Source organism: Bos indicus x Bos taurus, chromosome 5, assembly GCF_003369695.1.
Source record: "Bos indicus x Bos taurus breed Angus x Brahman F1 hybrid chromosome 5, Bos_hybrid_MaternalHap_v2.0, whole genome shotgun sequence".
Classification (NCBI taxonomy): Eukaryota; Metazoa; Chordata; class Mammalia; order Artiodactyla; family Bovidae; genus Bos; species Bos indicus x Bos taurus.
The window spans coordinates 59,411,137-59,425,207 of record NC_040080.1 but is presented as its reverse complement, the minus strand read 5'-3'; the positions used below and the strand labels follow the sequence as shown (position 1 = coordinate 59,425,207).

The following is a 14,071-nucleotide window of genomic DNA, read 5'->3' as shown; positions in this document are numbered from 1 at the left end:
GGGAGGCTGGTGGGCTGCCGTCTATGGGGTCACACAGAGTCGGACATGACTGAAGTGACTTAGCAGCAGCAGCCATTTCCTTCTCCGACTTTTGCTGCTATCTTGGGATAATTGTGTTGGTATAACAAATCAATCTACAAAGTTGAATTCACATACTAAATCACCTTATACCTGTAACATCATTTACTTCTTTTTGCAGATTACATTCAGATATTTTGGCAGAGAGTTCTTCAATTCTCTTATATCTTTTTCTTAGAAATATTTTTGTAACAAGTGACATTAAAATTAAAGAAGAAAATTTTTTCTGTGATAATATTAAAGGCAATGAGATTTTCCCTTCTCAACAAGTAAGTGAATTAAAATCATTGCAAATGCATTGATTTCCCTTGATTTGTTTCTTGATGTTTCAAGTTTATGAGCTGTGGGGATTGTATATCCTCACTTGTGAACGGACTGAGAGACCTTTGTATGATTGTGCTGGTTTATTTGATATTGTTTGTAGATTTCACAGGCCTAGGCTCATGGTTTTTTCCCCCCTTCTTTTCTATTTATATATATATATTCCTGTATAAAAGTAGTATAAATTCAAATATTCAAAATTTATAATGTATAAAGTGAAACCTATTAGAATCCCATTATCCCTAAGAATGCTACATTCTTGTTTTCCTGTGATTTCTCCCATTTTAAAAAATACGCATAGACAAATATGCTATTATTACTTACAAAAACAGAATCCTGATGGACTCACTGTTCTGTAACTTGCTTTTTGAATACTTTTTATAATTTATCTTAGACATACTTTCATGCTGGTACATATCCATCTAGTACATTTTTTAAAACTATAATATTGCATCCTGTGCAGAGACAGGAATTTAACTTATCTCCTATTGATATGTTCTCAAGGTACTTATAAATGTTGCTCTGTTACACCTGCAGCCTTACAATACTCTTGCTTTTAGTAACAATCCTACATTATTTTTTTCAATCTAAATTGAGGTTCACTCTTCTTTTTCTCCCTTCCTTCTTTACTTACTTTAGATATATGGAGACTTTAGTCATTTTTGTTTTTCTTTTACAGTAGCTTTTTCCTACCAATCCACTTATTCATTAATTAATTAGCCAATAACTTGTTCCATGAGACTGTGCCAATTTCTGTGGCTATGAAAGTAAAAAAACAAACAAACATGACTCTCTGCCTAAGACAAGTTCACACTCTTGTAGAGCCCAAGCATTCACAGCCATTGACCTGTCCTACTAAGTTGCATTTGGCTTCTTTTATTTTTATCATCTAGTCTGAAAATGAGGACAATCTTTAAGTACTTCAGTGAATTCCAGAATGCTGGACTACCATTCTAATAACAGTTTGCTATATAGAAATTTCTGGTTGCCCCTCATATTGTTTTCTTTCAATGAAATGTCTCCCCAGGAAAGAAAAAAGAGTAAGATAGGATTCTTACTCTTCTTAAGTGATGTTTAATCACAAAGAGCCTAACCTTACATTTTGCTTTAAGTAGAAGTATGGGAGAAGGCAATGGCACCCCACTCCAGTACTGTTGCCCGGAAAATCCCATGGATGGCCGAGCCTGATAGGCTGCAGTCCATGGGGTCACTAACAGTCGGACACGACTGAGCGACTTCACTTTCATTTTCCACTTTCATGCGTTGGAGAAGGAAATGGCAACCCACTCCAGTGTTCTTGCCTGGAGAATCCCATGGACGGAGAAGCCTGGTGGGCTGCAGTCCATGGGGTCACACGGAGTCGGACACGACTGAAGCAACTTAGCAGCAGCAGCAGAAGTATAATAGCAGATAGGTTGGTCTACAAAAAATTTACCATTTTCTCACAAATCCAGGAGAGAAATAAGACTCTATTAATCAAGTGGGGGCCATATTACAGCAATTCTATATTTTAATTATTATTTGTTATAGTTTATGTTTTTGAAAAAGCTAGAGTTTTCCTCCTAAAATATAGCCAAGATTTTATCTTACCAATCAAAAAAGATTGGTGCCTTTTCTGTTACTAGTGGTATTTGATTGCAATTCATAAAAAGATTTTAAGTTTAATTCTAAGATTGTGTCATCCGTATGTATCAATAGCATTATTGGGGAGTTAGAGTTGTTTCTGAATTTAGGTTTTTCTTTTTATCAACATTCATGTTATTGTTAAGTTACAAGGGTCACATTTCCTACCCCTTCACCTCATTAGAGACACACAAGTTAAGTACCTGGTGTTCAGCTTGAGTAACAATACCTGTTTCTTTACAGATTGCTAGACTAATTGAATGTGAGAGAGTATTGGTGGCATTGGAACTGAGCAACTACCTAAATGATTCCAGTTATGCCCTTCAGGCTGTGACTCAGTGTTACGGCCTCCTTGCTCCTATCATTTATCACAATATTGTTTTGGTACCTGTTGTACAGGTAAGGATTTCACCCCCTCCCCATAAGGGTATTTTTTTACAAAGGCAAGTCAACACTGCATTTTGGAAAAGAAAATGCAACGTGTCTCTTAGAAAGTACAAATAGGTCAAGAATGAGTATTATGACATTTTGTGAGTTAACTGAAAGACATTTTAATAATTTAAATTATATGTCTGGGAATAAATAAGAACTTAAAATGTGTTTCCCTGAAAACATTCAGCCCTGTTGCTGTCCATATTTAAATATGGGTACATACTTTTCTAGGTTGTTTTTTAAAAGTCATTTCAATTTTTATGATCTTGTAATGTTAGAAACAGCAATATTTATTCAAGGCATACTGTTAAAGCCATCACTGAGGGGAAACAAATTGATGGATAACCAGAAAATAAACTTGATGTCTCTGTGGTTAAATTGGAATTTTTGGAAAAAAGGTTGATAAACTTGGCTGAAGGGATTGTATTAGTTGTCTGTGTTTCCTAACAAATCACCAACACTCAATGGCTTAAAACAACACCCATTCACTATCTCATAGTTTCTGGAGGTCAGAAGGCTGGATACAGGTTGTCTGGATCTTTGGCTCAGGATCTCATCAGGCTAAATTCAAGGTGTTGACCAGAGCTGTGGTCTCATCTGAGGCTTAGGTTTCTTCCAAATTCATTGGTTGTTGAGAGATTCATTCCATTGCGGCCATGTGATGAGTCCCTTAGTTCTGAAAGGCTGACCACCAGTGCCCTGCAACATGCCCTTCTCCACAACATGGCAGTCTGCTTCTTAAAGCATCGTCCTTTCTTCTTAGAGGTGAGAGATTAGAGATGTCAGACCTACTTTGGAGTGGGGGCACGTCCCAGACATTTCATTAATGTGTCAGGCCCCTGACTCTTCTTAGGGTTTATTTCTATCCTCTGGAGGGCAAGCATCTCACATCTTCAACATACTTGCCATTTCTTGTTTATTAGGTTTGGTTAGCATGATTTATTGATGTAGTGGTCCAGTGTTTTGTTTTGAGACATGTCCACAAAGTTAAGGTCCTTTCATAAAATATTAGGTCAGAGAGTAGAAGCATTATCACTGCCCTAGATCAAGACTCTAAATGCATGTTTTTATCTGCCTGGTGTGAATTGGAGCTTCTTCAGATACTTCTTCCCCATAGGATATTATTTCTGTCCAATAAGATAAAAAAGGCAACATTAGCCACCTCAAGGCACCCCCACTCCTTTTTTTAAAAAAAAAAAAACTTTTTATTTTATACTGGAGTATAGCCAATTAACAATGTTGTGATAATTTCGGGTAAGCGACTCAGCCATACGTATACTCCTTTTATTCATTCTCCCCCAAACTCCCTTTTAAGTGCTCCAGCAAAGATACCACAATGGAACAGTGCCTGAAATTGCTGCTTCCTTGGTTGAATTGAGGGTAGTCCCCTGTCATCCTCTGGGATCCTACTGATTCAGGATGCATTTAACTCAGAAAGTGGATTATAGCTATGAGGGAAAGACGTAGGAAAGGAGTTTTTAAATTAAATTATATAGTTTAGAGCAGGAAAAGATGAATGGAACAAGGGATGGATGCCAGAAATAGGCCTCACTGTAGAAGAATGTAATGTGTGATGGAATTGGCTTTCCAATTCAGTGGGAAGATAATGGATATTTTTAGTAAATGGTGGTGAAACATCAGGATATTCCTCTGAAAGAAAGTAGAATTTGACCCCTACTTTGTACCATATGTAAAATGTCCAGATATATTAAAGGCTTAAATGTAAAAGAAAGCAAAATCTTTTGGAAAAAAATAATCCCTAGAGTCTATGTACAGTCACTGTTGGGGAACTCTAACCAAAATAGAACTCTTAGATATAAGAAATATTTGACTGTATTTAAATGTGTGGCAAAAGGAGCCATAACAAAGATAGTAGGCAATTTATGGATTTGGGAAAGGTATCCAACACTAATGAGGGTAACTATATATAACAAAAAGTCTTTTAATAACAATAAATAATGGGCATGGGATAACAATATGAAGTTTATAGGAGAGCAAATCCACGTGGCAAAAAAACATAGGAAAAGATGCTCAGATTCTGAATATCCATAGAAATTCCCATTAAATCAACAATGTAATATCACTAGCAGAATTGAAAAGATCTGTAACTCCTATTGCTGGTGAGGATGTGGGGCAAAGGTATTCTCATTCATCAATGGGAGAAATGTGAACTGTTATAGTCTTTAGAATTTGGTGATACAAACCTAATTTTAATTAAACTAAGTATAAGTAAAATTAAAAACAAATATGCCTAACATAGCAATTCCTCCGCTAGTAATTTATCTCATGGAATAATATTTTAGTAAATTAAAAAGTACATTTACACAGCCCAGCAATTCCTTTCTTAATGATTTATCCCATAGATTAAAATCACCCCTAGTTCCACCATTGCTTCCATCTGTTCTACCTACTGGGGACACAATACCACATAATGGCATTGATTTAGAGGGTCTACTGTACCCTGGAGGATGGTACCTCACCCTCCCTAGGTATCGTCTCAAAGCTGGCACCTCACTTGCTGCTCATTTTGGCAACTGAATAGGTAGAAGGATGGTTGTTGTTGTGTTTTTTTTTTTTTTGGCTATGCCGTGTTGCTTGTGAGATCTTAGCTCCCCAACCAGGGATTGAACCGACTGGACTGCCAGGGAATTCCCTGTGTAAGGGTGTTTATTGTAGCTTTCTTGGTGAAGGCAAAAAATCTGGAGACAAAGAGGACATGCAGTAATTGAAGGATGGCCAGAACTGCCAGATTGTAAAACATCAACCTTAAAACTGTGCAACAGGAAGGCTCTGGAAAATGGTTGCAAAATTATCATTGGTTTACAGTAAATAATAGTAGGCAACCGTTAGAAATGATGAATTAAATCTATACCTGTAGACTTGGAGGGATTTTTCGCAAGATATGCCTGAAGGGGAAATGCATAGTAAGTGTGCTTAATTTCACTTTGTAAAATAACATTAACTCTCTCTGTGTGTGAAAGTGAAAGTGCATGTGAAAGTGAAGTGAAAGTGTTAGTTGCTCAGTCATGTCTATGGGATTCTCCAGGCAAGAATACTGGGGAATACACACACACACACACACACACACACATAGGATTACATGAGCCCAGAGAAAACTACAGAACTGCTAGGTGGTTAACTTGATTCGGGGATATGGAACAGTAGGTTGGGAGATGGTGATGGTGGAAGGGAGGAATTAAAGCTGCATTGAAAATAATTCATAAGAGTTCTGTGACAACAGTAATAATATTGTTAGAGTGATGGCTTGAAGCAATTAATGTGCCCACAAAGGACCAACCTCCATATATTAATTTGTCCTTTGGGATAATCTGAAAGATGAATAGATTGATGCAATCTAAGTCTGCTCTTCTGATAGCAATATTGCTCAGAAGTGTGTGGCAATATTGAAAGCTAAACTTAATTGTCTAGCTCTGGATCAAATTCAGGATCACATGATATGGAGAGTAATTAAGGAAGTAAGTGCCAATTTGGAAAACTCAGCAGTGGCCACAGGACTGGAAAAGGTCCGTTTTCATTCCAATCCCAAAGAAAGGCAAATGCCAAAGAATGCTCAAACCACCACACAATTGCACTCATCTCACATGCTAGTAAAGTAATGCTCAAAATTCTCCAAGCCAGGCTTCAGCAATACATGAACTGTGAAATTCCAGATGTTCAAGCTGGTTTTAGAAAAGGCAGAGGAACCAGAGATCAAATTGCCAACATCCGCTGGATCATGGAAAAAGCAAGAGAGTTCCAGAAAAACATCTATTTCTGCTTTATTGACTATGCCAAAGCCTTTGACTGTGTGGATCACAATAAACTGTGGAAAATTCTGAAAGAGATGGGAATACCAGACCACCTGACCTGCCTCTTGAGAAACCTATATGTAGGTCAGGAAGCAGTAGTTAGAACTGGACATAGAAAAACAGACTGGTTTCAAATAGGAAAAGGAGTACGTCAAGGCTGTATCTTATCACTGTGCTTATTTAACTTGTATGCAGAGTACATCATGAGAAACACTGGGCTGGAAGAAGCACAAGCTGGAATCAAGATTGCCGGGAGAAATATCAATAACCTCAGATATGCAGATGACACCACCCTTATGGGAGAAAGTGAAGAGGAACTAAAAAGCCTCTTGATGAAAGCGAAAGTGGAGAGTAAAAAGGTTGGCTTGAAGCTCAACATTCAGAAAATGAAGATTATGGCATCTGGTCCCATCACTTCATGGGAAATAGATGGGGAAACAGTGGAAACAGTGTCAGACTTTATTTTTTGGGGCTCCAAAATCACTGCAGATGGTGACTGCAGCCATGAAATTAAAAGACGCTTACTCCTTGGAAGGAAAGTTATGACCAACCTAGATAGCATATTCAAAAGCAGAGACGTTACTTTGCCAACAAAGGTCCATCTAATCAAGGCTATGGTTTTTCCAGTGGTCATGTATGGATGTGAGAGTTGGACTGTGAAGAAAGCTGAGCACAGAAGAATTGATGCTTTTGAACTGTGGTGTTGGAGAAGACTCTTGAGAGTCCCTTGGACTGCAAAGAGATCCAACCAGTCCATTCTACAGGAGACCAGTTCTGGGTGTTCATTGGAAGGACTGATGCTGAAGCTGAAACTCCAATACTTTGGCCACCTCATGCAAAGAGTTGACTCATTGGAAAAGCCCCTGATGCTGGGAGGGATTGGGGGCAGGGGGAGAAGGGGACAACAGAGGATGAGTTGGCTGGATGACATCACCGACTCGATGGACATGAGTTTGGGTAAACTCCGGGAGTTGGTGATGGACAGGGAGGCCTGGCATGCTGTGATTCATGGGGTTGCAAAGAGTCGGACACGACTGAGCGACTGAACTGAACTGAACTGAAGTGCCAATATTAATTGATTTCCTGGGATATGAGTGCTTGGTTTTATTTTAAAGGAAGCTGTTATACCAAGTACCCATATTGCTGTATATTTAATATGGTAATAGTCCTTCTCTGTAAGTTTTTTTCAAGGTTCTCCTAAGCCTGAATGTCATCTTTAGTGTCTTGTACACATGTAACATTTTACCTGTATCTTTTGTAGTACTTGTCAGTATGGGCTTTGTTTTATCTATTTTTGTATTTATTTTATCCTTTCCTCTAGCTTTCAAGTTACTTTAGATGACGTACTCATCTGAACATTGAATTTATCAATTTTATCTCAGGGTACACTTCTTTGTACAAGATAAGCAATTGGTCCATAATTATTAACAACAATAAAATGTGATGGCTTAAACCTGCATGATTTAAATAGGATATTTTTTTAATGAGTAAAGATATTTTCAACAAAAAGCACTGTGTTTCTGTTTTTCAGATCTTGATAAAGTGTGTGGTAGTTTTGCAAGGACTACCAAATGTCATCCACTCAAAGAAACATCTTGCAAGCTTTGAAAGTGTACAGCATATGATAGCTTGCTGTATCTTCTACATAACAAAGGTATCTACCTCATTCTTTCACTAGTGCCATAAGACTTAGGAGCCCTAAAGATTTAGAAAGTTACTTTTTTTAAAATATAAATTTATTTTAATTGGAGGCTAATTACTTTACAATATTGTATTAGTTTTGCCATACATCAACATGAATCTGCCACGGGTGTACACGTGCTCCCCATCCTGAACCCCTCTCCCACCTCCCTCCCTGTACCATCCCTCTGGGTCATCCCAGTGCACCAGCCCCAAGCATCCTGTATCATGTATCGAACCTGGACATTTGTTTCATATATGATATTATACATGTTTCAATGCCATTCTCCCAAATCATCCCACCCTCTCCCTCTCCCACAGAGTCCAAAAGACTATTCTATACATCTGTGTCTCTTTTGCTGTCTCTCATACAGGGTTAATGTTACCATCTTTCTAAATTCCATATGCATTAGTATACTGTATTGGTGTTTTTCTTTCTGGCTTACTTCACTCTGTATAATAGGCTCCAGTTTCATCCACCTCATTAGAACTGATTCAAATGTATTCTTTTTAATGGCTGAGTAATACTCTATTGTGTATATGTACCACAGCTTTCTTATCCATTCATCTGCTGATGGGCATCTAGGTTGCTTCCATGTCCTGGCTATTATAAACAGTGCTGTGATGAACATTGGGGTACACGTGTCTCTTTCAATTCTGGTTTCCTCATTGTGTATGCCCAGCAGTGGGATTCCTGGATCATAAGGCAGTTCTATTTCCAGTTTTTTAAGGAATCTCCACACTGTTCTCCATAGTGGCTGTACTAGTTTGCATTCCCACTAACAGTGTAAGAGGGTTCCCTTTTCTCCACATCCTCTCCAGCATTTATTGCTTGTAGACTTTTGGATCACAGCCATTCTGACTGGCGTGAAATGGTGCCTCATTGTGGTTTTGATTTGTATTTCTCTGATAATGAGTGATGTTGAGCATCTTTTCATGTGTTTGTTAGCCATCTGTATGTCTTCTTTGGAGAAATGTCTGTTTAGTTCTTTGGCCCATTTTTTGATTGGGTCGTTTATTTTTCTAGAATTGAGCTGCAGGAGTTGCTTGTATATTTTTGAGATTAGTTGTTTGTCAGTTGCTTCATTTGCTATTCTGAAGGCTGTCTTTTCACCTTGCTTAAAGTTTCCTTTGTTGTGCAGAAGCTTTTAATTTTAATTAGGTCCCATTTGTTTATTTTTGCTTTTATTTCCAATGTTCTGAGAGGTGGGTCATAGAGGATCCTGCTGTGATGTATTTTGGAGAGTGTTTTGCCTATGTTCTCCTCTAGGAGTTTTATACTTTCTGGTCTTATATTTAGATCTTTAATCCATTTTGAGTTTATTTTTGTGTATGGTGTTAGAAAGTGTTCTAGATTCATTCTTTTACAAGTGGTTGACCAGATTTCCCAGCACCACTTGTTAAAGATTGTCTTTTCTCCACTGTATATTCTTGCCTCCTTTGTCAAAGATAAGGTGTCCATAGGTGCGTGGATTTATCTCTGGGCTTTCTATTTTGTTCCATTGATATATATTTCTGTTTTTGTGCCAGTACCATACTGTCTTGATGACTGTGGCTTTGTAGTAGAGCCTGAAGTCAGGCAGGTTGATTCCTCCAGTTCCATTCTTCTTTCTCAAGGTAGCTTTGGCTATTCGAGGTTTTTTGTATTTCCATACAAATTGTGAAATTATTTGCACTACTTTTAATCACAGTGATTAGAATACTTAAAATAGTACGTTTTTGTTATTATTCAGAGCCATTACTTTTTTATTATTCAGAGGCATTACTTTGTTGTTATTCAGTTGCTAAGTCAGGTCTGACTTTTGCAACACCATGGACTGCAGCATGCCCGGCATCCCTGTCCTTCACTATTTCCTGCAGTTTGCTCAAACTCAGGTCATTGAGTTGATGATGCCATCCAACCATCTCATCCTCTGTTGCCCCCTTCTCCTTTTGCCTTCAATCTTTCCCAGCTTAAGGTCTTTTCCAGTGAGTTGGCTCTTCACATCAGGTAATTAAAGTATTGGTGCTTCAGCTTCAGCATCAGTCTTTCCAATGTATATTCAGGGTTGATTTCCTTTAGGATTGACTGGTTTGGTCTCCTTGCAGGCCAAGAGAATCTCAAGAGTCTTCTGCATTACTTTAGTTGGGACTTAAATTTACTTCTGTGGAGGTCTGGTAACAGAGAGGCCTCTACTCTCTACCTTAGCAAAGAGGTCATGTCATGACCTCAGGAGTAGAAAATCATATTCCTTCAATCACTCACTGGTTTGCCACTGTAGAGAGACCTCTATGCCCTGGTCTGTGTAGATGCTGAGGGAGCATAAGCCATTAGAAAGAAGAAATGATAATAATTCACTTATGGGAACTGAGAAACCCAAGGAGAAAGAACAAGCCAAAAACTAGAATAATTGTGTTATTTGTTCTTACAGTGTTGAAAAGGATCAGGGATTACTAAAGAAAAAGAAACCTTTCAAGCAGTACAATTAGAACAAATTTAATTTTTTCTTCCAGTTTTGTTGGGCTATAACTGACATACAGCACTGTATAAGTTTAAGATGTACAACATAATGACTTGATTTACATACATCTTGAAGTGATTACCATAAGAAATTTTGTGAACATGCATATCTCCTAAAGATACAAAATTAAAGAAATAAAAAAAATGTTTTTTCTTGTGATAAGCACTCTAAGAATTTACTCCCATAGTAACTTTCACATATAATAAATTTAATTTTGGATTAAAAATGAAACAAATGAAGATTGCGATTATACTTCTTGATTCACATATGGAAGCTCAAGAAACACCTGCAGATGTTGAATAGTATTACCTAGAGATAAATTCAGAAGACAGATCCAGAAGTCATAACATGAAATAAAAGGAGTCTGGAAGTAGAAAAGAAATACATAGAAAAGTAATCATCTTTTTGAGTCAGAGGCAGGATTAATGTTAGAATATATATGTAGACACATGTTGGTGAAATTCCTGAAATCCGAGGACAAATCTTAATATTTGAGACCAAAAGAACAGGTTACTTACTTGCAATGAAAAGAGAATCAATTAGCTTCAGACTTTTTATCAGCAACACTAAAAGTTAAATTCCTGGAGCAACATTTGTAGAATCCTGAGGGAAAAAGACTTAAGGCCTGTAAATTAATAACCAGGAAAAGATACCATTCATTTGTCAGGGCAAAATAAACATTTTCTGAAGTGCAGGCATTTAAAACGTATTCCATCCATGTATTTATCTGAGAAAAACACTTGAGGAAGTACTCTATCAAATGACAGTTGGTTCAGAACAGAAATCCCAAGATAGGGAAAGATGAAAAGGAGAGGAATAATGGGAGCAATGAATCTTGCAATATATGCATTATCAAAATTAAATGGATAATAATGATGTGACTAGGATTTTGTAATATAAATGCTAAATAGGGAGTCTTGAAATAGAAGAGTCATCCATGAAAAGAAAAACCTATTAGTAACCTAGAGCTAAAGCTTCTCTCCTGTTTAGGGTTGAGGGAGTGATGAGCAGCTATGGATTCTTGGTGCAAGTGTGTTAAAAACACACATAGTGTAAAAGTACATATTGTATAACTTTATTATTTTCTTTTGAAAGAATATGTATATTTAAAGATGACTCAGGAATATGTAGGCATGAGCTGATCTTTAAAATACTGTAGGACTTCTAAACTGTCAAGAAGGAAAAGCAAACAGAGGAATGACAGGGAGGAAAAAAGAACAAAAAAAAAAGTGGCGGGGACGAAACGGCTAATTTAACAAAAGAAGAAGGAAATTGAGATTGTATTTCAGGTGGAAGGAATAAAATCAAGTACATTAATTACTTCACTAAGAGTGAATGAACTCAAGAGACAGAGACTGTCAGATGGGCTGAAAAGTTAGATTCAAAATGTGTATGATTTCAAGACACCCTGTAAAACAAAATAACAAGGAATTTGAAAAATAAATGGACACATATTGGGAAAATGCAAACAGAAGTGAAGGAGGCGTGACAATTTTCATATCTGAAAAAGCAGAATTCAGAGTCCAAAACATTAAATGGATAAAGAGAGACATTATGTCCATCCATTCTGTTCTGATGATCACCCTTGTCTGTTTCTGGATGGCCTCTGGCACTTTCCAGTCATAGGGCAGTCTCATTGTCAAGTATTAAAGATCAAGTCTGAATTAAAACAAAACTTCATTTTTTATAGCAGCAAATTAAAGGAGAAAAACAGGTTATATGAAAATGCTACAAAGGCACTGGATAAACCTTAGCAGCCTTTCCTAATAAAATTTCTAAGTAGGTTAGACATGGAAGGAAGTTATTGCATAATGATAAAGACATTTACCAAAAATTTTTAGCAAATATCATGCTAAATGGCAAGTTTCTGAAGTCATTTCTTTAAAATCAGGCACAGGAGATATTGACTCTTAATACTGTGATTCATTATTTGTAGAGATTCTGTCTCATGCAACAGATAAGGGCATGAAATAATTTTATAACATTAGAAAAGCATAATTTGTCTGAAATTGTAGGCTCTCAAAAAACACATGAGAATCTAGCAAAAGGTTACTAAAATTAAAATGAGAATTTATAAAGTTACATAAGATACAAACTTGTTTTTATTTTTAATGTGAGCAGTAGCCAGGACAGGGGAAAATATACCACTTATAATGATATACAGTATTTTAAACTTAACAAAATGTTGAAGAACCTAAGTAAAAGAAATGTGAAATCTTACTGAAAGACATAAAATAAGATCTGCACATATGGCAGGCCACACCAAGTTCTTGAATAAGAAGACTTACTGTAATAGTAAAATAAATGTTTCCTAAAATAATATTTACATGCAATGATGCCTTAATCAGAATCCCAATGATGTTTCCTTGAAACTGATTAGAATTATTTAGAAGTTCTCAGTAGGTATTAAAATTTACCAAAAGTTCACTCCAGTGAAAAATGGTCTTAACAGAGTCATGGGCAAATAGATCAGTGGAATAGAATAGAGATTCTAGGAAAAACTGGCCCTGGGTCAAAGGAAGGACTTAATATAAGACAAAGGTGGCATTTAGGTTCATTGAGAAAATGATAATTTATTAATAAAAGGTGCCAATATTACTGACTATTCATTTTAGAATAAACAAAGCCAGAGTCCTTTCTCATACCATAAACAAAATGAAGTCAGATGGATTTGAGGATATTTGGTTGGCGTTGAAATCATGGGAGACCTTCTATAACAGGGCACAAAATTCAAAAGGTACCAGAAAAAGTAGATAAATAGATTACATGATAAGTAAAAAATAATTGTTTATGGCAAGACACTATAAATAAGCTTCAAGACAAGTAGTTTTTGAAAATACAACAGATGCAGGATTATTAACATTCATTGCCTCAGATAGTAATCAATATGAAAATAGGAAATAATTTCACAGTTTGGGAAAAGAAGAATCAGACTGATTTTTAAGTATGGAGGATATGATTAAATATTTTGGTCAGCTTAAAAAGTGGGACAGTGAACCAGTACCAGACGATGAATGGCCATCTAATGAAGTCAGATAGGAGCCATCGAAGGATTTCAAACCTGGGAATGCTGTAATGAAATTTGCATTTAGAAAAAAGAAATTATTCTGGTTGTGCAACAGCTAATCATTAGAGAAGAATAAGACCTGAGGCAGGAAATGAGTTAGAAGGCAAGAGATGATAAATGAAGCTAGTGTGGAAAAATGGGAGATAGAATTGAAAATGTTTCAAGAGTTGTTTATCAGATGGAATTGAATAGAGGGGGTTGGGGAGGGAGAGGGAAGAGTCCCCAATAATCCAGATGTCTAGACAGTTGGGTGAATGCAGTTTGTTGAACCCTGAGTAAGAAAGGGGGAAAAGATAATAAGTTTTGAATATATTGAATTTTGGGGCATACAAGGTATTCACAGAGGCAGGAATTATATAATAAAGTCTCCAAGCCAGGCTTCAACAGTACATAAACCATGAACTTCCAGATATTCAAGCTGGATTTAGAAAAGGCAGAGGAACCAGAGATCAAATTGCTAACATCCTTTGGATCATAAAAGCAAGAGAGTTCCAGAAAAACATCTACTTCTGCTTTATTGACTACACCAAAGCCTTTGACTGTGTGGATCACAACAAACT

The 14,071-nt window shown here is 36.7% G+C and overlaps 1 protein-coding gene across 10 annotated transcripts in view; it reads left to right on the top strand.

Moving 5' to 3' along the window:
* The window catches only part of CFAP54 (cilia and flagella associated protein 54), a 312,031-nt gene that overhangs the window by 90,305 nt on the left and 207,655 nt on the right, over positions 1-14,071 (top strand). For 9 of the 10 annotated variants that reach the window (XM_027542095.1, XM_027542091.1, XM_027542094.1 and 6 more), the window contains 3 exons: positions 200-347; positions 2,266-2,421; positions 7,795-7,917. In XM_027542095.1, coding sequence (XP_027397896.1) covers positions 200-347; positions 2,266-2,421; positions 7,795-7,917 — 427 coding nt within the window. The remainder of the gene's footprint in view (positions 1-199; positions 348-2,265; positions 2,422-7,794; positions 7,918-14,071) is intronic. The other variant, XM_027542096.1, reaches the window with a different exon arrangement.